This window comes from Lepidochelys kempii, chromosome 5 (genome assembly GCF_965140265.1).
Source record: "Lepidochelys kempii isolate rLepKem1 chromosome 5, rLepKem1.hap2, whole genome shotgun sequence".
Taxonomy (NCBI): domain Eukaryota; kingdom Metazoa; phylum Chordata; order Testudines; family Cheloniidae; genus Lepidochelys; species Lepidochelys kempii.
The window spans coordinates 37,591,287-37,615,657 of record NC_133260.1 but is presented as its reverse complement, the minus strand read 5'-3'; the positions used below and the strand labels follow the sequence as shown (position 1 = coordinate 37,615,657).

At 40.9% G+C, this 24,371-nt stretch overlaps 1 protein-coding gene across 1 annotated transcript in view; it reads right to left on the bottom strand.

The window, feature by feature from the left end:
* The window catches only part of RAB3C (RAB3C, member RAS oncogene family), a 200,611-nt gene that overhangs the window by 111,098 nt on the left and 65,142 nt on the right, over window positions 1–24,371 (bottom strand). Inside the window, exon 3 of the mRNA XM_073343988.1 lies at window positions 2,858–2,976. Within this exon, the coding sequence (XP_073200089.1) occupies window positions 2,858–2,976 (119 nt within the window). The remainder of the gene's footprint in view (window positions 1–2,857; window positions 2,977–24,371) is intronic.

Genomic DNA, 24,371 nt, shown 5'->3' with positions numbered 1-24,371 from the left:
TCCATTTTATGCATGTTCCAACTTATCTGTGTGTGTGTGTGTGTGTGTGTGTATATATATACACACACACACAGATAAGTTGGAAGTTACCATATGAACTGTGAGAGGCTAATTAGTTAAGATGAGCTATTATCAGCAGGAGAAAAAAACTTTTGTAGTGATAATCAAGATGGCCCATTTAGACAGTTGACAAGTTAAGTATCCTCACACCTTCACAAGTTTCAGAGTAACAGCCCTGTTAGTCTGTATTCACAAAAAGAAAAGGAGTACTTGTGGCACCTTAGAGACTAACCAATTTATTTGAGCATAAGCTTTCGTGAGCTACAGCTCACTTCATCGCAGGCATAGTGTGGAAAGTGTAGAAGATCTTTTTATATACACACAAAGCATGAAAAAATACCTCCTCCCACCCCACTCTCCTGCAGCTAATAGCTTATCTAAAGTGATCACTCTCTGTGTATGATAATCAAGGTGGGCCATTTCCAGCACAAATCCAGGGTTTAACAAGAACGTCTGAGGAGGAGGGCAGGGAGGTAGGTTACCTTGCATAATGACTTAGCCACTCCCAGTCTCTATTCAAGCCTAAGTTAATTGTATCCAATTTGCAAATGAATTCCAATTCAACAATTTCTCACTGGAGTCTGGATTTGAAGTTTTTTTGTTGTAATATCACAACTTTCATGTCTGTAATCTCGTGACCAGAGAGATTGAAGTGTTCTCCGACTGGTTTATGAATGTTATAATTCTTGACATCTGATTTGTGTCCATTTATTCTTTTACGTAGAGACTGTCCAGTCTGACCAATGTACATGGCAGAGGGGCATTGCTGGCACATGATGGCATATATCACATTGGTGGATGTGCAGGTGAACGAGCCTCTGATAGTGTGGCTGATGTTATTAGGCCCTGTGATGGTGTCCCCTGAATAGATATGTGGGCACAGTTGGCAACGGGCTTTGTTGCAAGGATAGGTTCCTGGGTTAGTGGTTCTGTTGTGAGGTATGTGGTTGCTGGTGAGTATTTGCTTCAGGTTGGGGGGCTGTCTGTAGGCAAGGACTGGCCTGTCTCCCAAGGTTTGTGAAAGTGTTGGGTCATCCTTCAGGATAGGTTGTAGATCCTTAATAATGCGTTGGAGGGGTTTTAGTTGGGGGCTGAAGGTGACGGCTAGTGGTGTTCTGTTATTTTCAACACCACTTTCTACAAGCCATTACCCTCTGATCCCACTGAGAGTTACCAAAAGAAACTACAGCATGAAGTAAGCTGTAGCTCACGAAAGCTTATGCTCAAATAAATTGGTTAGTCTCTAAGGTGCCACAAGTACTCCTTTTCTTTTTGCGAATACAGACTAACACGGCTGTTACTCTGAAACCTGTCAGAAGATGAAATGACCATGATGCTGATTGTAATTTGCTTTAGTTTTTTAGAACTCAGAGGATTTAAAGTGGATAACCAGAGGTACAATTTTCATGAGGGAGCTGAAAGAGATTCTTTCCCCATAATGCCCCTAGAGGTGATTTACACAAATTTCCCATTACAATCCAATAACAAAAGGTATGAATGTTCAAGAAAGAGCCAGAGATATCCTGACATGTTGTAGATATGATTATTGATGGGGAACAGGATAGATTCTTGGTTCAGACTACAAAATGTTTGATAATCATAAGCCCAATTCTACTTTGAATTACACCCCATTGAAATGCCACAGAAATTGCCTAACATTGATGGTACCATAACTAATAGAAAATTTTGCTTGTCCTGTTCCTTCTTCAGACATAACACTAGGATAGCAGTGTTGAGTAAATGAGGTTAACAGAACATTGATAGAAAAATAAATCAGAAGACAAGCTTCACAACTGGTGTCACCGTTTTCTTCAGAGCATTCACATTGTAGAACGTCCAAGTGCTGCCCTTACCAGCTAGCCTACATGCTAATACACTATTTCACGTAGTTCTATAAATAGACTATGGAAAGCAAAAGTGCAAGTGTTAAAATATTAATCAACCCCCCAGAAAATGTAGTGATTGTGATAAATTATATGTAGGACTCCATATCTGTCACCGAAGTCGCGCAAGTCATGGATTCTGTGACTTTCCGCAGCCCCCGGGGCCAGCCGCACAGGCCACTGCTTGGGCGGCTAACCCCAGGGACTGTCCAAGCAGTGGCCAGTGCGGCTGGGTCTGGGGACCACCCAAGCAGCAGTCCCAGGGCGGTGGGAGCAGCCACAGATCGGTAGCCTCCCAGCGGCAGTCGCGGGTGTGGCTGGAGCAGCAGTGGGTGGGCAGCCCCTGGCAGCTGGTCTTGGCGGTATTAACAGAACATTGATAGAAAAATAAATCAGAAGACAAGCTCCACAAAATTAAGGCTATGATTTAGTCAGGAGTATTTATAGTACAAGTCATGGACAGGTCACGGGCCGTGAATTTTTGTTCATTGCCCATGACCTGTCCATGACTTTTACTAAAAATACCCATGACTAAATCATAGCCTTAATTTTACGCAACAAGTCCTACAGCATTCATTGTGTTTTCTCAAAACAGAAAACTAAAAGCTATCTTTTGGGCAAAGGAAATGACAAGTCTGAAAAACAGAAGGCAATGCTTCACTTAAGTAATAAATACAAGCCTCCTCCTCTCCGACCCCCAAATCATTCATGGGCCAGTTTCTGCAATGTGACTCGAGAAACCTCAAAATCAAATCCATATTGACAAGACGTAAATTAGTATTTGAGTTGACCGGGCTTGGAGAATTGTTTCCTGAAATGGTTCACATCATAACAGCAAGCAGCAGGAATAAAGTGGTAATCAAATACTCTGTCTCTCACCTTAGTTCTAGTGCTTAGTTCCAAGTTTTACTTACCAGTCTTGCACAGCATTGAAGGATTCTTCATTCGTGATGTCATACATTAAAATGAAGCCCATTGCACCCCGGTAATAGGCTGTGGTAATTGTCCTATATCTCTCCTGACCTGCCGTGTCCTAAAACACAAAAATAATCCTTTATATAAATGTTACGTTGTCAAGTGATTTGTATCTTTCTGAAAATCAGAAGTGAACTTTGAAAAATTTTCATCTTCACACCTTTGAAATTCCATTCAAGTCACTGGGCAGCTTTTCATTCTTTTTTTTTAAAGAGATGAAGGATTGTCCTGTGGTTAAGGCACTAGACTGGGACTTAGGAGATCTTGGTACTATTCCTAGCTTTCCCAGTCAATTCATCTCTGTGTCTCAGTCTCCCACCTGTAAAATGGGGATAATAATACTTCCATTCACACACAGCCTTTGTCTATCTTGTCCATTTACATTGCAAGCTCTTTGGGACAGGGACCATCACTTATTATGTTAATATAGAGTGCCCGATTTTGGTTAAGGTTTTAAGGTTCTAGTTTAATAAAAATGTTAACAATAATAATTAAAATATATTACAGGAAATAATATAATCATTCTGTTTCAAAATAACACTTATTTGGATTTTTAAAGACCCCAAAGGTATCCTTAAATCTTGCACAAATAGAACATTTCACTGAAATTCCATCAAGCAACGTCTAGTATGAACTTTTACTACACCTACTGTACCATTAACTGCAGAGGTCTTAAGTTAATTCTGGTTTGTTTTTTAAACAAATGCTGTAAGGGAATTATATCATCGCAAAATTTTAATAGTACAAAAATTTATTTTTGCTAGAACATGGAAAGGACTACTTCAGCTGTTCCCTAGTAGAAGAAACTGACAAAAACGACAAATGTATTAATTGGAATATTTTCTAAAATAATTCTTATGGTACAAGTAGTACCACCTCATTAGAGAAAATATATTTAAATGAGTGTTCTTTTCTGCATGTACATCAATCATCCTACAAATAAAGAAGAAATTAAATTCCACCCACTTCATAAATCAATTATAAGAAGATCATTTTTTAAAAAATGTAACAGATCTGATTACCATACACAAACAATTTCTTAGGCAGAACACTAGGAGGGAATTCAGGTCAAATTACAGTCACTACAGTCTAGGTTTAATTTTAATGACCTTGCACGGAAAACAAGCATAGAAAGCTAGAGCCTGATACACCTCTTATTTACCTAGATTTACACTAGAGTAACCCCACAACTTCAGTAGAGTTACTCCTGATTTACACCAGTATGAGAGGAGAATCAGACCTTTGATGTAGACATACAATTTCCCATGATACTTCATTGTTCTAGACATACCAGCGGGCTTCATGCACTAGAATTTATCAATCATAGGCTAGCAGTGTCCATAGAGCACAGTCCTTACTAGCTCCCATGGTGTACATCGCAACAGGAAAAGTATGCCACTGAGAAGTACACCAGCATAAATCAGGAGCCGGGCTGGCTCTAGGCACCGGCAAAACAAGCAGGTGCTTGGGGCAGCACATTTCTAGGGGCGGCATTCCGGCGCTGGCCATGCCGCCCCTAGAAATGTGCCCCCATCGCCCCAGCTCGCCTCCGCTCCACCCCCGCCTGCTCCCCTGAGCGCGCTGCCGCCGCTCCGCTTCTCCCCCCTCCCTTCCAGGCTTGCCACGCGCCAAACAGCTGATAAGCCTGGGAGGGAGGGAGAAACCGGCGTGCTCGGGGGAGGAGGCGGTGGTGGTGGAGTGGAGGTGATCTGGGACGGGGAGCAGTTCCTGTAACCCCCCCCCCGATTACTTCCTGCGCTCCCCCCCCCCTTGCTCTCCTCTGCTCCGCCTGCTCCCCTGAACGCGCTGCCTCTCCCTCGCCTGAGAGGGAGGGGGAGAAGCGGAGCAGCAGCGTGTTCAGGGGAGCAGGCAGAGCGGAGGAGAGCTAGGGTGGCGGTTGCGGGGGGGGAGTCGCAGGAAGCAATTGTGGGGGGGGAATGCGGCACGCCCGGGGAAGGAGGCGGGGACGGGGATTTGGGGAAGGGGTGGAGTTGTGGTGGAGCCAGGGGCAGGAGGGCACAAAAAAAAAGGCGGGGGCGGCTAAAATTTTTTTTGCTTGGGGCGGCAAAAATCCTAGAGCTGGCCCTGATCAAGAGTACCTCCAGTGAGGTCTGAACAATGTGTAAAATTGCAATTCCTGGAGTTTTGGGTTTGTTCTCAAAGTTCAGAGATGAACTCATGGGTTTGGGAACTCATGAGAACTGAATTTAATATAAGGTTTGCATGAACTGCCACAAACAAAAACTATGGAGTTTCATGGAGCTCTGTTTTATAGCTCTACTGATATTTGTATTCATTTGTCACACAATCAAACACAATGCTGTACCATTCCCACATTAGCCCAATGAAACTTTTCATGGTTCCTAAAGAGTTGTAAGATTCAACAGAAATGAGAATACTATTAAGAGGGCCACATGTAAGCATCTGAAAACTAGAAAATTCAGTTTTATTTATGGTCACCCATCTTTACCATACGTTGAAAACTCATTTCAGAAATATTGCTTTCTGAACACGTTGTTAGGATACAGATATTCAGGCCTGTCGGTAAAGGCCTGTACTCTAAGAATTTAGGTGTATTCTTATCACTTGGCTAGTTATAGAGGTATAAAAGAAAGAATCAAAAATCACTGTCTGCCGGTGTAAGGTCCTTCTCTTACTGGGACAGTCTGAGGCCCTGTCCTTAGGCTAAGGCCTTTGGCTAAGCAGCAGAGGCAGCCATAAGCTGGGAAGCGACTGGTGACAGCCTCACATTCCAAACTAGTCACATTGAAAGAAGGTGCTATTGGGCTGTTAGGAATACAATCCTGTCCTGATAATGCCTATCACCTCCAGAGAAAGGGAAGTGCCTACAAAATGTAAAAGGAAACTTCGTTTGATAGCATCCTGTCTGGCAAGAACTCACTTATCAATAGTTGTGATGTGAAATCCTCCCTTCTGCATTGTTTTGTCATTATAGTTCCCACTTTGTTATTGTTTGTCTGTATAATCTCTGTCTGGTTCTGCGATTGTTTCCGTCTGCTGTATAATTAATTTTGCTGGGTGTAAACTAATTAAGGTGGTGGGATATAATTGGTTACATAATCATGTTAAAAGAAAAGGAGTACTTGTGGCACCTTAGAGACTAACCAATTTATTTGAGCATAAGCTTTCGTGAGCTACAGCTCACTTCATCGGATTGAAGTGAGCTGTAGCTCACGAAAGCTTATGCTCAAATAAATTGGTTAGTCTCTAAGGTGCCACAAGTACTAAGTGAGCTGTAGCTCACGAAAGCTTATGCTCAAATAAATTGGTTAGTCTCTAAGGTGCCACAAGTACTCCTTTTCTTTTTGCAAATACAGACTAACACGGCTGTTACTCTGAAAATAATCATGTTACAGTATGTTAGGATCGGTTCGTTATATTTCAGGAAAATGATTGGTTAAGGTAAAGCTAAGCAGCACTCAAGTTTTACTATATAGTCTGCAGTCAATCAGAAAGTGAGTGGGGGGTGGGTGGGAATGGGAACAGAAAATGGGGGTAAGGAAATTGGAATCATGTTTGGCTAAGGGCAGGAATGGGAACAGAGACACATGTGTAAGACCTGGGTGTCAGAGCTGGGAAGGAGGACACTAAGGAAGGAAACTGGAATCATCCTTGCTGGAAGTTCACCCCAATAAACATTGAATTGTTTGCACCTTTGAACTTCGGGTATTGTTGCTCTCTGTTCATGCGAGAAGGACCAAGGAAGTAAGTGGGTGAAGGAATAAGCCCCCTAACACACATCAATGAAAAATTAGAGATAGGTCCATGTCAAAGACTCAGATCTGACAACTCCCAAACACTGGGCCACTTCTGATCTTCATGAACTTTTGCAACTGGTTCCTATATCTATAAATGACTAAACAAAAAAGTCCAGATCCAAAACAGCATCCTCTACCTTAAATCTGGCAAAGTTTCAATCCAGATCTGCAGCTGAGGCCCATCTTTACATAAAATTAATTATCTACAAATTTTAGTCCACTTGTTTCTCTCCCTTTTTTCTTTTACACATATTTCAGTTTTGACATAGCTGAGAAAGCCTAAACCAATGAACAGAAAGGCTCTAAAATACTGGCTATGAAGTTATCAAAATCTTGGATATAGAGCTTACTGTCTTGGTGACTTATCACTAGAATTTTTCACTGTATGATCTGCAGACAGGTTTTAGTGTGAATCACCTGAAGTAAAATAATATTTTCTCCTGCTTATCAGACTAATATATTTCCCCCTATACAAATCTCAGGTTAACAGACAGATACACAGTCACTGTCAAAAAGTGTCTGGATTCCATATCTATTCTGGACAGTAATAGTGTAGACTTGCTATAGGGCAGGCTTTTACTCTAACAGTAAAGAAAGGGTATTAAGCCAATAAAACTATGGGAAATTAAAACTTTTTCTATGAAAAAAATATAAGGAAACTGCTTAAACATGAAGGAAATAAGGTGATATTCCTTCCTCTAATAATGATGGATCCATTGGCTTTCTTGCTTGGCTGAGGAATACAATTATACCTTCATACTTTTTATTTAACAGGCACATGTTGAGAAAACTAGCTGGCTTATGAGACCTTTAGAAAGTACAAGAACCCAACACAATCAAGTCCGAGTCCAAACTGGAGACCACCATAAAATATATATTTGCTGCTATTACTAATAAGTAGCAAATAGTAGTAGTGAATACTAGTAAATAAAGTAGACTCCCATAATTTCCTCAGTCTAAATTCTTGAAAGCAAAGAGGTCTCCTCTTCCTGTAGCCTCATTATGTGTAGGCAATTTACTTTTAAGTGTATATGCCGTATAACGAAACCACAGTTGGCTTTGGAAATTGACATTGGTACCTCCTTGATCAGAAGAGGCATGGAATAAGATTTGGAGGAATATTTACACTGCAATTTGGTTGTCTCTCTTCTCCAATCTTCCTCCTTTACTATGGTGGAATGTACTCTGGATTCTAATTCAGATGCACAAAACTGCCCTACCAATGACTCTTTCTGATTATATTATGTGATAACTGGTACTGTTATGCACATCATGTTACAGCATCCTTCTACCTATTTATTCTGCAACCAAGATAATTTAGTCTTCTAACATAATTCATTTAACACTAGTTAGAAGAATGTCATTGCTCATTTCCAAATCAGAAATTTACAGTATTTGCACATACAGTATTTATACTGGAAAGGTTTTTAATATGCTATTAACTTTAGCCATTATAAAAATTCTGCAATACTGGAAGGCTTATATACAACCTTTATACTTCTTTAGAACTATTGAAATAATTCACTTCATACTTGATTTGTTTCCTATAGTCCCTAACAAAAAGGGCCTACTTGGTGCAAAGGGGCTGAGGGGGAAATGGCCCAGGGAGAGAGATGGACAAAGGGAGAGAAGGAGGGCAGGCAGGAAGGCTGCCGCCAAAGGGTCCCTGGGTCAGGACCCAGAGTAGAGGGCGGGCCTGGGTACCCCCCTTGCACTTCCACCTGCCCGTTAGGAGTGGCCATCATGGACTGCACCGACCCTTGCCAAAAGGGGTTAGACTTTTGAGTGTGGTTGGCCACTGTGGCTGGGATTAAGAGAAAGACTGCTGATAACACCAAACCCCTGGAAGGGGGTGAGACCAGAGTAGTGGGCACTGCCAGAGGGCAGCGTCCTGAAGAGGATGCCGCGATCTGGGAGAAACGCAGGTTGAGACGCCAATCTAGGGTGAGAGACGGACGGGACACCACCGGCAGAGGGCACTCCGCATGAACTGAGCTAATTTCCAGAGTCAACAGCAGGAGGCGCTGTGGTGGTGAGTCCCAACCCTGTCACACAACCTTTACTACAGGCATCACTACCAGTATCAGCAGTAACATAATTAAAATTCATATTAATATGAAATCCAATCAGAAACATGTTATATGTTAAAGACATGGTCATGTGGAATGAATATGATATTTACAAAGAGAGGGAGGTTACAAAGAATTTTCTATTTAAATAGAAGAGTTAAACATACCAGTGTTACCTGGGGTCCAATGCATTCAGAAACCTCTTACTTTATTCTGCCTAAGATTTAGGAGCTTCTTGAATATACAGAGAAAGTTACAGCTGTGTGATTGTTAAAATACTCAAAATAATCTGAGTTATCAAAGACAAATGGCATATTTGAAGTATCAAACATCTTAATGTGAAATGTTATATTTTAGTACAGTTTGCTATGATTGAATTTACTTGGAACAGTTAATTCCATCAACACAATGAAACTTCCAGCCCTTGTTTTTATAATGCTTTGTTTTTGAGAAAAGATTGAGCATATTTCATCACATCTGCATCTTAAAAGCAGTCCCAATTTTTATACTAATGTACTGATGTGCACCTGCACCCAAAGACAATCCTTGTATCAGTTCAAACATGGCTACTGACTGATGTTACTTGGTCGGATTCCTTCATTCATGAGTACTGGATTGCTCAGAAGATCATCTCTTGTTTTGTTTAAACTGTGAAATGCTGAAGTCTGCATTTTATACTGGTGTCTTTTTTCTAAGCAAAAATGTAATAAAGTAAGCCTGAGGAAAAATTATAAAACTTGACCTATTATTCCATTACCGTGTTACCATGGCAATTCATCTTCCTGGGAGAGCAGAGAAACTAGATATATAGATCTTCTATGGTGCCATTTCAGTTCTCTTGTGATAGACTATAAAAGTAATGTCTGTTGTATCTTATCAGATCTGACAATGATCTTCATTAAAGAACTAGAGTAGAGGAACAGCAGGGAATGAATGACGGTGAGTGAGTGCTCAGTCAAAAGTTCAATATTGTGAAGACTAATAAAAAGGGCACTTTAAAAATGTTTAACAAAAGATTTTAACTGCTAACTGACCAAAGATGTCAATGTAAAACTCACATTTCCAAATTCTACTCTCATACTCATGTAATCCCACTGGCTTTAGTCCTACTGGCTGGTTGGCCCAACTATGCTTAATCTGCAAACTCGGAGATCCAGTGAAGGCAAGGTTCAACAATCACCCAGCTTCTCTGCATTGCACATTAACTGGCAGAACCTCTGCTGATATCCCAAATCAAGATCAATGGGATTTGCAACACATAAAGGAGTTAATCCCTTCTCCTATATGTGGACTGAAGCATATGCAGTCATCCAAACAGGCTGTTGTATATGTTTGCATATTGTAGAGGTTCTTTTTGCCAGTTGGACAGTGTATCCACCCTGCCCATTAAGAATTCCCGAGTGGTGTATGTACATATGTTGATGCATGTGGGCTGAGAAGAGGGGCAGAGGAAACACATAATAAGTATAAAAAATCACCTGTTCCCATGTCTAGGTGAAAGGAAGTATTTTAGTTCCCCTTTATTAGGCTAGTTGACCTTCCTACCCATCTGCTCAGGGTTAGCAATTTCCCCTCAACCCACTCAAATCCTTGTCAGTTATCCTTTTATGAAAACCTGGCCAAAGAGAATAATCTTGTATTGGGCCCTGAGCTCAAACTCAGGCTCTTTTTAACCAAAGAGGAGGCAAATTCCAGAGCTGAGGGTACGTCACCGGAAATACCCTGAAATAACCACTAACATTTCATCGAGTTGCCTATCACCATAATCTCAGTTTTACCTGGGTTGAGTTCAAGCCACCTCAAAAGACCGAGAAAGACGAACTCGAGCACTAGAATACCTCTCTATTTAAGGAAAGACTCCCAGGACATGGAAAGAGAAGGAGGGGGGACAGGGAGTGAAAAAGACATGATCAAAGCAATGGAACTAGAGAATTTTACTTTTCTGAAGGTTTAGTTGGATTTTTCAAGTGCCTGTGAATCTGGAAGTCAAGGCAAACCTAATGGCAGTATGGAAAAAGCTTCAAAATGAAGGGAACCTGCTAGTTCACATTTATGGTGACCATGTGAGCCAGGTTTCATTCACACACCTCTCCTGTGGGACTATCACTTGAACAATGCTTTAGGCAAAGGGAAGGGCATGGAGATATGCCCAAGATCATTTATCATGTCTTTGGAAGGAACTGCATATAGCTTCACAAGTCCCAGACATAAGAACATAAGAATGGCCGTACTGGGTCAGACCAAAGGTCCATCCAGCCCAGTATCCTGTCTACTGACAGTGGCCAATGCCAGGTGCCCCAAAGTGAGTGAACCTAACGGGTAATGATCAAGTGATCTCTCTCGTGCCATCCATCTCCACCCTCTGACAAACAGGCTAGGGATACCATTCCTTACCCATCCTGGCTAATAGCCATTAATGGACTTAACCTCCATGAATTTATCCAGTTCTCTTTTAAACCCTGTTATAGTCCTAGCCTTCACAACCTCCTCAGTCAAGGAGTTCCACAGGCTGACTGTGCGCTGTGTGAAGAACTTCCTTTTATTTGTTTTAAATGCTGCTGCTCATTAATTGAATGTGGTGGCCCCTAGTTCTTATATTATAGGAACAAGCAAATAACTTTTTCTTATTCACTTTCTCCACACCACTTATGATTTTATATACCTCTATCATATCCCCCCTTAGTCTCCTCTTTTCCAAGCTGAAAAGTCCTAGCCTCTTTAATCTCTCCTCATATGGGACCCGTTCCAAACCCCTAATCATTTTAGTTGCCCTTCTCTGAACCTTTTCTAACGCCGTATATCTTTTTTGAGATGGAGACCACATCTGTACGCAGTATTCAAGATGTGGGCGTACCATCGATTTATAGTCCTGTGCTTTAATATTTCTTCTCTAATATTTATAGTATACACTGAGAGCTTGGAAATCTTTCCCCTTCAAAATACCAAATTTCAGCATGCAACATATTTTTAGATAAGCTATAAATCTCTGAAAATTAAACTTTATAGTGAAAATCCTAATAGATGTTTAATGGCATACAGTGCCATCAAGTATAATATTGCAATATTACTCCATGCTTTAAAAAAAACCCCAAAAGTCTAGCATAGGTTATTAAAACATTTTTTAACTAAAAATGGCCTCTTTAAAAAAGCATGTAACATTGTTTTTTACAGATTATGAACACCCACTCCACCAACCCAAACAACTTGCTTTTAGATTCAGACCTGGTGCACAAGCAATAAAAGCTGAAACATCTCATTACACACACCACATAAGGAAAAAAGGTGTGGATGGTTTAATGCAAAGAAAGAGAGGAGGCAAAAGAGTGGAGGGGGGAAATACATATGTGCTCACGCATGGCATTTGAAAACTCAAGAAGAATAACAAGCAGGGTCAAAAAATTCTATCATGTGTACCATTGTCAGCCTCCAAGCCCTTACTGAAGCATGAAATAAAGCACTGGTCTCGTTTCTTAATAGCCAAAAGAAGGGGACTAATACTGAAATAGCCAATATTTATAACAGTTAGCATTTTCAAAGTACCTGCAAATACTGGGACTGAGCCCCAGTTGTGGCTGACAAATACTTAGTGCAGCTCAAGATAAATGGGTGGAGGCACAAAGATGTCCTTTGCACTCCCCTGAACCTGGCCCATCTGGTCTCTGCTCCAGCCACAGTGTAAAGTGGAGCAGCTGGGGCCATAATGGCTTCCAGAGATGTCCCGACCATGTCCTAGATTCCTTCGGTCACAGACTGTCTAGTGGCCAATGAGAACAGCTGTAGTAGATGCTACAGTGACCCTACATCACTCAAGGAGTCTCCAGTGGAAAACTAGTTAGCTTCACAGTTGCTCTGCAGCAGTGATATAAATAGGGCCCTACCAAATTCACTGCCATGAAAAACACGTCACGGACTGTGGAATCTGGTCTCCCACCATGAAATATGGTCTCTTGTGTGCTTTTACCCTATACTATACAGATTTCACGGGGAAGACCAGCGTTTTTCAAATTGGCGTCCTGACCCAAAATGGAGTTGCAAGGGGCCCCAAGGTTATTTTAGGGGGGTCGTGGTATTGCCACCCTTACTTCTGCACTGTCTTCAGAGCGGGGTAGCCAGAGAGTGGTGGCTGTTGGCCTGGTGCCTAGCTCGGAAGGCAGAACACTGCCAGCAGCAGCACAGAAGTAAGGGTGGCAATACAACACCAAAATGTTGACCAGAAGTGGACCGTGAATTTGGTACAGCCCTAGAAATAAAGCAACCCTGACACAGCCAAAGATTACACCACATTTTGTTCCTTAGCCTAATAAATATTACCAGAAATTTTGCAGCTGTAGCTCATTAAGGACTAGCGTGTGGACCTGATCAAATTTAGATCCAAACTTTATATAACATCACAGTTGTTGTTGGGTTTTTTTTGTTTTGGTTTTTTTTGTATTGTGACAATACCTAGAAGCTCAAAAAAAATCAGTTCCCCATTTTACTAGTCACTGGTTAAACACAGAGGGAGGGCCAGTCCTGAAGGCCTTACAATTTACTGACAAAGGGTGAGAGAATCATCCCCATTTTATAATGGGAGAACTGAGGCACAGAGAGATTAAACAAATATTAAATTAGACATCATTAGAGATGGACCTGAGCTAGTGCCTGGCTCCATCAGAGTCACAAAGTAGGGTCCTGTTAGGGTCAGTCCTGCATCCAGTACTAGTCAATGATTTAATTAATGACTTTGATAATGGAGTGGAGAGAATGCTTCTAGTATTTGCAAATTATACCAACCTAGGAAGGGTTTCTAGTACTTTGGAGGACAGGACTGGAATTCAAAATGACCTTTGACAAATTAGAGAATTGGTCTGAAATCAACAAGATGAAATTCAATAAAGTGTAAAGAACTTCTCTTACAAAGGGAAAAAATCAAATGCACACTTACAAAATGGGAAATATCTGACTTTGTGATAGTACTGCTTAAAAGTTGTAGTGGATTAAAAATTGAATACAGGTCAATAACATGATGTAATTGCAAAAAAGGCTAATATCATTCTAGGGTATATCAACAGTATAGAAGACATGAAAGGCAACTGTCCCATTCTACGCCGCACTGGTGAGACCTCAGCTAGAGTATTGTGCCTATTTCTGCGTGACAGATTTTAGGAAAGATGTGGATAAATTGGAGAGAACCAGAGGAGAGCAACAAAAATGATAACCGGTTTAGAAAACCTGACTTATGAGGAAAGGTTAAAAAAACTGGCCATGTTTAGTCTGGAGAAAAGATGATTGAGGGGGGAACCTGATAAGTCTTCAAGTATGTAAAAGGCTACTATAAAGACGACACTGATCAATTTTTCTGTAGTCACAGAATAGGACAAGTAGTAATGAATTTAATGTGCAGCAAGGGAGATTTAGATAAGATATTTGGAAAACCTTTCTAACTATGGCTATGTCTACACTACCGAGTATGATGGCAAAACTAATGTTACTGAGAGGTGTGACTATTCCACCCTCCTGAGCGACGTAAGTGCTCGTGTGCACAGTGTTATGTCGATGGGAAAGTTTCTCCCATCGACATACCTTATGCCGTTTATGGGGATGGGATTTTTATGCTGACAGGAGAGCTCTCTCTTGTTAGCATGGAGCATCTTCACTCGATGCACTGCAGCGGTACGTGTAGTCATGGCCTATAAGGGTAGCTAAGCTCAGGAATAGGCTTCCAAGGGAGGTTGTGGAATCCCCATTATTGGGGGTTTTTAATAATAGGTTAGACAAACTCCTGTCAGGGATGGTCTAAGTTTTCTTGGGCCTGACTCAGCACAGAGGGCTGGACTTGGTGACCTCTTAAAGTTCTTTACAGACCTACATTTCTATGATCCTATTAGAAAAATAAGAAACAGTTAGAATGAGTCCTTTTAGTTTCTAGTGGAACCAGACTCTAAACAATGCATCTCTCTTACACTTGGCTCTGGTGACCTCTAAGGGTACTTGCAATCTAATGGAGTTTCTAAAACTGGCTGTTCTGCCCACAGAGCAATTTATAACCTAAAAATAGATGTGTTCTTGCTCTGTCAGACCTGTATTTGGTTTAAAGTTGTGATAAATCTTTCATTTCTTTGACTGACTTCTCACCTTCCCCTCAAAGGCTTTTGACTTTCATTTGGCAGACTTAACTGTTTTCTCCATGCAAATTAGGAGCACGAGGCTGGATGTCTGCTGACTGCCCAGATAATTAGATGAGAACTTGAAGGTGCTTCCTAGTTATGAGGTAACAGTAATGCATTGAACTAAAGTATTAACCCAGAGACTGAAAGTCAAGGTCATTATTACCAAATAAAAGAGGGAGCATCAAGATATTATAGAGGCTGAAATATCCCATCCTCTCATTCTTGCTCTATGATTATCTATGATAAATCTTTGATTAACTACCATACTTCTCTCCAGAACTCGTAATGCATATCCTCATAATATAGGACAGTTTCTGAATCTCTCCTCACTTTGTCACCCCACTTTACCTCATTCTTCTCAATACCTCCTCTCCTGCTTCCTGAAGCCAGATTCCCCCACTAATATTAAATTTCCTTTTTAATTAACATGTCATTTTTCGGAGTTCAGTGGGCTGATAATATGGTGAGAAATTAAGGCTGCCATGCTAATGCGGAGTTCTATGGTAGTAGCCTATCAGACTGCATGGCTTTGCATTATATTGTATAGATTAATGAAAAATGACTGTACAGTCATTAGGCAAAAGAGAACCCCACAGCCAGTTATACAATCCCTTCATTTTGAATAAGAAATAAATGTACAGTTATGGATGAGTAAGTGAATGGGATACCTGGGCTGAGTGGTTGAGACAATTCAATTTAAGTATAATTTTATTTGTAACACACCCTTCCTCCTCCTTGTAACAAAGTGAAGAGGGCAGAACAACTGGATTCTATTTCTGGCTCTGCCTTTGACCAGGTGTGTGATTTTGAGCAAATAATTTCACCTAGGTGTTCCATTTTCATTGACTGTAGAAAGGAGATAAATGATACCCACATACCTTTGTAAAGCACTTTGAGATGTACAGATCGAAAATCCTATAGAAAAGTATTTTTAAAAACTTTAATGGGTTCGTCATGGAAAGGAATTGGAGGAAGCTAATATATAAGGGGCCAGCAACGGTCAAAAAATACCTCTAAAAATAACTTTATTGAAGTAACAATTAAAAATGAAGAGGAAGGCCTGCAAACGAGAATATGGGGGTCTGAGCACCACACCCTGATACCACTACAGAAGTAAGATCTACTGATGGTTTCAGGTGTGACCGTGAGATCCCTTTAAAGTAGACCATGTCTGAAGATCCAACTGCCAGTAAAGTCAGTGGAAGTACTCCCAATGTTTCCATTGACTTCAGTGGGATCAGGCTCTCAAAGAGTCTTGAATGTAATCATACCTATACTGTAAAGTACAAGAGTTGCTTTAAGTCCCCACAGGACCAATCTGCCATTTTACAGACAGCAAGCTTAAAGCAGGCCAGAAGAGTATAATATGTCCAGCTGCTAAAAATCAGTGAGCAAACAGACTCCTGAATTATGAACCAGCTGCAAGCACCGGGCAAGTCCTGAAGGAAGCCTTCAGTGAAAGAGAAGCCTTCAAGACAGATGCACTAATGATCAGTTACTAATGAGTCTGTTACAGTTTATATCAGGTGCGTTGTTGCTAGCTGACTGTTTTTAATTAATGTCAAGGCATGGACACAAATTACATATTTTTATTACTCCTTATGCTTATGGATTATATTAGGTTACATTCTCCTTTCAGTACTTTAAACTTCATAAAAAAAAATAAATCCTTAGGAATCTCCCTGGCCTACTTTGTTTCACAATGATGTGACCATTATTTTAGGTTGATACCAGGCTTTAGGAATGTTTTACATTGTTATTCATACTGTATTTAATGTGTTGCTGTCTTATGAAAACCATGTATTATACATTTAATTGCATACTCAGATTTTGTCTGTCTTTATGCAAACTGATTTAAGCAAAACTAAGTCTTTTCTCAACAGCTAAGGTCTTGTCAGCCACATGTGCAAAACTGTAAACATAACCTGTCTCAAAACATTAAAAAATAGTCAGATTTGGTTAAGAAAGAACAGGGTTTGGTAGAGAATGCTAAATTTAGGAGAAAGGTGTGAACTGGTACATGCATCTCTTTGCTTAGTTTATGGCTTAAAACAGATGTTCTCTATACAAACACCTTGGTTTTTTAAACCCCAGCTAAGTTTCTCTCATTTGGAACAAAGTCTAGGAATGTTCATATTAAATACCAACTACTGTTACAAACACTTCAAGAATTAAAAAAAGAATTAAGTGTTCTTCAGCAGAATACTGAACCTAGAAAACATTTTTGAAGGTTCAAATTGCTGGTCAACTTCTGCTATTAATTTAAAGATGAAAACATGTTCCTATTCCTAATTATTTAAATATAAGCCCTGTCGTCTGAAGCTTTAAAGAGAAGGAAGCTCTCTCTCCTTTCCTTAGCTCTGTCTAGGCTCCCTTACCCAACTGTACCTGACGGCAGTCAGTCAGGGTGACCCCAGGCACATTCAGTGTCTTGTCCTTTTATTTTCCAACGAAGCCAACTGCCCCCACACTCAAAACTTAACTGAATTTCAACCATGTGCCCCATACTGTCAGAAAACTGAGGCCAGGCCCATTCAGTCCATTCCTCTTGCTTTCCACTAGATCCTCCCTCGCCAGTGAAGACTCTAAGCATCTGCAGTTCTTAGGCAGCTCTGGGCTGCTGTTCCCCATTTCCCCAACAGGTGAGAGTACTGGATGGTGAGGACTCCATCAAGCCTCTTAGATATCCTGGCCACTATGGATGTAGAAGCCCTCTACACCAACATTCCACACAAAGATGGACTACAAGCTATCAGGAACAGTATCCCCAATAATGTCACGGCAAACCTGGTGGCTGACCTTTGTGACTTTGTCCTCACCCACAACTATTTCACATTTGGGGACAGTATATACCTTCAAGTCAGCGGCATTGCTAAGGGTATCCGCATGGCCCCAAGTATGCCAACATTTTTATGGCTGACTTAGAACAACGCTTCCTTAGCTCTCGTCCCCTAACGCCCCTACTCTACTTGCTCTACATTGAGGATGACATCATCTGGACCCATGGAAAAGAAGCCCTTGAGGAATTCCACCACAGTTTCAACAATTTCCATCCCACCATCAACCTCAGCCTAGACCAATCCACATAAGCGGTCCATTTCCTGGACATTGCTGTGCTAATAAGCGATGGTCACATAAACACCACCCTATACCAGAAACCTACTGACCACTATACTTACATGCCTCCAGCTTCCATCCAGGACACACCACGCAATCCATTGTCTACAGCCAAGCTCTTTGATACAACCACATTTGCTCCAATCCCTCAGACAGAGACAAACACCTACAAGATCTCTATCAAGCATTCTTAAAACTACAATACCCACCTGCTGAAGTGAAAAAACAGATCGACAGAGCCAGAAGAGTACCCAGAAGTCATCTACTACAGGAGAGGCCCAACAAAGAAAATAACGGAACGCCACTAGCTGTCACCTTCAGCCCCCAACTAAAACCTCTCCACCGCATCATCAAAGATTTACAACCTATCCTGAAAAATGATCCCTCACTCTCACAGATCTTGGGAGACAGATCAGTCCTCACTTACAGAAAGCCCCCCATACTGAAGCAAATACTCTCCAGCAACCACACAACAAAAACACTAACCCAGGAACTTATCCTTGCAACAAAGCCCGATACCAATGCTGTCCACATATTTATTCGAGTGACACCATCACAGGACCTAATCACATTAGCCACGCCATCAGGAGCTCATTCATCTGCACATCTACCAATGTGAAATATGCCATCATCTGCCATGTACATTGGCCAACCCGCACTGTCTCTACGCAAAAGAATAAATGGACACAAATCTCACATCAGGAATCATAACATTCAAAAACTGGTACAAAGAACACTTCAACCCCTCTGGCCACTCAGTAAAAGATTTAAGGGTGGCAATTTTGCAACAGAAAAGCTTCAAAAACTGACTCCAACGAGAAACTGCTGAGCTTGAATTAATATGCAAACTAGATACCATTAACTTGGGTTTGAATAGAGATTGGGAGTGGCTGGGTCATTACACATATTGAATCTATTTCCTTAACTTAAGTATCCTCACAGCTTCTTGTCAACTGTCTAAGTGGGCCATCTTGATTATCACTACAAAAGTCTTTTTTTTTCTCCTGCTGATAATAGCTCATCTTAACTAATTAGCCTCTTAAAGTTTGTGTGGCAACTTCCACCTTCTCTGTGTGTGTGTGTATATATAGATCTTCTTACATGTTCCATTCTATGCATCCGATGAAGTGGGCTGTAGCCCGTGAAAGCTTATGCTCAAATAAATTTGTTAGTCGCTAAGGTGACACAAGTACTCCTGTTCTTTTTGCGGATACAGACTAACACGGCTCTGAAAGATGTCCATGATCTCTCCCTAAGAGCTGACCAGTGTCAGCTTCAAAGCAGCAGCTTGGTGGCAATGGATGGCAAAAAGCAGCTGCAGCAGCTCCAAGGAGACAGAAGCATTTTTTTGTTTGTTTTTGTTTATCTCCCAGATCTGTGTAACTATACCAAAACTAGGGCCGAATCTTCAGCTAATGTAAATGGCAAAGCCCCACTGAAATCATAGGAGCTGTGCCTAATTACACCATTGCAGCCAAACTTTCAGCCAAGACTCTCTGTGCACATGAACCTAGGGGCACCCATCTCTAGCCAAGATTTTCAAAATGGGTGCCTAAAGTTAGGGCCTGATTTTTCAAATCAGTTAGTGCACAAAGATTCCCATTACCTTCAGTGGGATCTGCTGGGTTCTCTGCCCTTTTGAAAATAGTCATTTATTTAGGCAATTAAAGGATTTTAGTGGAATAACTGTGGACACTTAGTTCTGAAAATCTTGGCCTCTGTGCACGAAGTCACATATGGGCAAGCATATAGTAGAACTGGCACCTGCAAAATTTCTGTCCCAATGGGTTTCATGTGCAAATTCTAAGCACTTGTTTGCACAAGTGTTTGAATATACAAAGTCTGGGTGCCTAGTGTACACATGCAAATTTCTGTGCATGCACAAAGTGGAGGTGATATACTGAAGTTTAACCCATAAGATAAGCCATTCATCATATAAAATCCAAGATGAAGGGAGCTCAGAATCCAAACCTAGTCAAATCTGAACAGAAGTCCCTTTTTCAAAGAGAGGATGACAATATTGTTTCTTGAAAAGTGCTGGCCTGCTTTTGACTACAGCTTAAGAAAGCAGGTCCTTTAATTTGAAAGTTCTCCACAGAACTGGAGCATTATGAGGATCTAAGATCTTTGCCAAAGGAAGAATGATGCTCATTCTCCGAGAGGGCATATGCATTTTTTTATACAGCAATTGTCTTGTGAGATGCATCAGGCTGCTGTGACTAGCAGTCCTTTAGACTGCAGCAGCATCTCTTGACATTTGTAAATTCCTAAATATAACATGGCCTGGCCATTTCTTATCCATCAGACAAGATTTCTCCATGTTACAGGGCTTGGTTTGAGGATCTGCACAGCAAGGTTGAACTATATAAAGTTCTAAATGGTATCCCTACTGCTGTGGGAATTCCGTGCCAAAATAAAATTTATGTGAACAATATTTTAAAATTCTGCCTATTTTATTTGTCAAAATAACATGCCAATTTCAATTGTTTTTGTAATTTATTTCAAAATACAAAATGTCTCTAACAATATAGACAACAAAAAAGATTCAGCAAATGTTTTTGACAAATAGGTTCCTTACTAGGCATATTAATACAGAACTCTGAATAATTTAAACTACAATACGGAAACATGTTTACTGCATCCTTCAGAAACCGAGGAAAGGCTTGGGGGAGTCAGGGGTAACAAAGGAGCTGAGGGAGAGGGAAGCCATTGCTGAGAGAGAGCTTGGGTGTGAACTTGGAGGGCTGTTAAGTGCATGTTGGAGAAGTATGGAACAGTTTTATTTTGGGGCAGGTAGGGATTGTAAGAGCCTCCCCCATGCAGACCCTGGCTAACACCTAGCCTCTCTCGTTCAGTCAGGCACATCTGCCCTGTCCCCATATGTCCCTGCACCCCCACTCAGCCCCCCCCCCATAGTCCCATCTCCAAGTGTCCCTGCACTCCCTCCCCCTGTCTCCATGTGGCCCTTCATGCCCATTCAGCCACTTCCTCCCCCTGTTCCCATGTATCCCTGCACCCCCACTCAGCCACTCTCCTCTATTTGGCCCTGCACCCCCTCCCGCATCCCCCTGTTCCCGTGTGTCCCTGCACCCCATTCCCATTCAGCCCCTGCCCCAGTCTGTCCCCCCATTAGCCCTTCTGAACCTCAGTCTGAGGACCCCAGCAGCCTCATGTGCCCCACGCTGTCCGTCCCCCATGTCCAATTCCTCTTGACCTGGCCCCACAAGCAGGGCGCTGAGAGGAAGGCAGCTTTTTTCTCTTCCCTATCCATAGCTGGGGCTTGCTCTCACTCAGGAGAGGCTGCTCTGTTCTGGCATCACAGTGGCCCCTGGTGGGCAAAAGGCATAACTGTAGCATCTTTTCGGCAAAATGTATTTTCTGTGTGGGGGGAAAAAAATCAGTGCGGCACATGAATTCTGCACATACACAGTGGTGCAGAATTCCCCCAGGAGTAGTATCTTTATGACATTAGCATATGTTAAAACTGTGGAAACATGTCAAGAGGCATTGACAAAAATCAGTATATATGGGCACGATCATGCAAAGTCCTCAGCCTGTGCACTTAAACATGTTTAACTTAAACCATTGACTTGTGCTGAAATTCTTTGCTGGATCAGGGTCAAAGTGCTCAGCGCCTTGCAGGACTGATCTCTAAATGAACAAACAAATAAAATCCTTCTCATACCTGTAGGAAAACTGCCCAGGGAGGCGGAGGCAATGAAAGAGATACGGGAAGATAACAGTTTAGATGATAAAGGACTTTGAGCTACAGGAGCACAAAGTGAGCATGTAAAACTGCTAATATCCTAAAAAGTATAACTGCCGACATATTTTTAATTGTGTGTTTTCACGAATGACCAACAGTTTTCTGACTACTCATGAATATGATCCAGGAATCATATCAAAGTAAACTATTGCTTTTATGCACTAACATATTTATGATTTTGTTTTTCCTTTTTACTATTGAATCAGCTTTAGATGCAAGAAAACATGCACCAGTACAGATTAGAAAATTAGAAAACTAAAGTGGAATTTGGTGGAGGGGATTATACATGCAGTGCTAACCCATCTCCATTCCAACATAAAATTGGGTTTGAACATTCTCCAGTTGGGAGGATGGCTGTACTTCCTGTCCTTTTGCTACCAATGGTGCTCTGTGGACTATTATGCAACAAGTAAGTCATTTTCACCCAAACACTGCTAGCTCCCTCACCTGAGGATATGCCCCAGGTGCAAATATTTTCCTTCCACAAATGTGCCAGTGCACTGGTGGGCCTGAAACCAAAAGATCCAATACCTCTTTCAATTTAGCTCTGCTGAACTATAGGGCTTAGCACTAAAAAGATATGATTTTACTCAATTTTGAAGATTTTTTTTCCCCTCTCCTATAACTACAGAAGGCCCTTTCAGAAAGCAAGTGGGAACATCTCTCAGTCCTAGTTCCCTCTTACCAAAGACCTTAATTTTACAGTATTGTTGCATTTCTTATCAGACAATCAGTGGACTAGTAGATTATGGGATACAAATCGCACAGAAACATCAAGCAGAAGACAATTAGAGAGGATTTCATGGCTCTGTAGCTCTGATAATTGTGTTATATCCAGGCCTGTTTCCCCATTATACCAAAATGTATTTTAACAAATAACTGAGTCCAAGGACCTATAATTAAGAAATAACCCAATCTTTTACAAGGATCCAAAAGCATAAATGTTGATCAACAGAATTCTTACTGTTCTTAATCATGACATTCATAAAAGATCACACTGATTGGGTAGCAAAGAAGTGCTATATGAAAAGACTTTTGAGAAATTACAGGAAGTAGGAAGGCCTGACTTTAAGCACTTTTTGCTGCCAAGAACAATCTAACCTCACATATTTTATACATTCACCAAAGATTACCAGATGTTTTTTACAAGTTTTGAACAAATGAGAGTATTTCAATGATATTTATTGGTTGCAGCTTGATTGTTTACAATTTTTGAAGCCAGCATTTAGATGTAAGACTGCATCTGTCACAATAATTACTGTTATCCATTAGCTGTGACTTTGAAACTACAGGTATTTTCAAGTAATCAAACTTTCCCATTACTTTATGATGTGGCAAACTATAATCTAATGCAAACAGAAAAATGACCAACTGTAAGCTCCAACAGAAGCATGGCTATAATCAGAGCTGGATAAAAGCATTAGGCACTATAGGCCCACGCCAAGGAGCCCAGCTCCTGGATGAGATCAGAATCTCAACTTCTGGGCTTTTTTTGTTTTTAAATAGGTTTCTAGCCCTCATGTATTAAAGAGAAGCTTAAAAACATTTTTTTAAAAAAAGCCTGTCTGAGTGCTTGTCTAGACAGAGTTGCACTGGTTTAACCAAAGGTGTTACTTTAAACAGATTTAGTTGGTGTAAGAGGCTTTTTTACAGTTTAAACCATTATTTCAGTTTATTTTAAATGGATTAGGAACAGATTTAAACTGAAGTGGAATAAGCTACACTTAAATTGAAATAAGTGTCTACACAGAAGTTCGTATGGTTTAAGTAAATAGGTTTGTTTAATCCAATGCAAGTTTTTGTACAGATTAGGCTTTAGTTTGCAGGCACCATGAAACAATAGCTCTAAAAAGGTATGAACTGCCCAGTAATCTGAACTTTGGAACCTGAGGCCACCCCATTAAGGGTCAGGGGACAGATCTATGGCAGGAGGTGGGTGCATAGGGGTGCTATGCCTGGGACATTATAGTATTTTAATTTGGCCCTAATTGTAATAGGTGTTATGTTAATACTTCAGCTGATTTTTTTATAACTATTTCTGTAAGAAGTTTTAACAGATTTACAAATCATTGCCACATAAGTGTCCGAAACAAACTGATAACCAGAACTGTGAGCTCATATTTTGATTCAGAGAAACATGCTTACTTTTATATTGCTGTAAAGTTTCTTTGCTAAACCTGAAAATTTAGCTTCATTAAAGCTAAATACAGAGTCCTGCAGGCCTCCATGTTCCATTGGTAATACTGCCTGTGGGAACTCCTCTCCTTGTTCCCAGCTTTATAACTTCAATATATATTTGTTTTGAATAATAGCAACAAAAAAACCCCTGTGATTTTATATAAAGACCACTTCCCTCATATTACTACTGTTTTGTCTACAGTAATAGTTCATGTTATGTTCCTTTTTTCTTGAAAGCATTTTCTTCTGTGAATGTTGATCTACCTATCTCATCAGGCCAAAGAAAGAGATGTACTCTGTCATTTTGAAGATCCCCACGCATAATCTCAGAGTATTGGTTGATCTCTTCCGAGAACCCGAGGAACAAAATTCAGACATACTACCAGTTCATATAT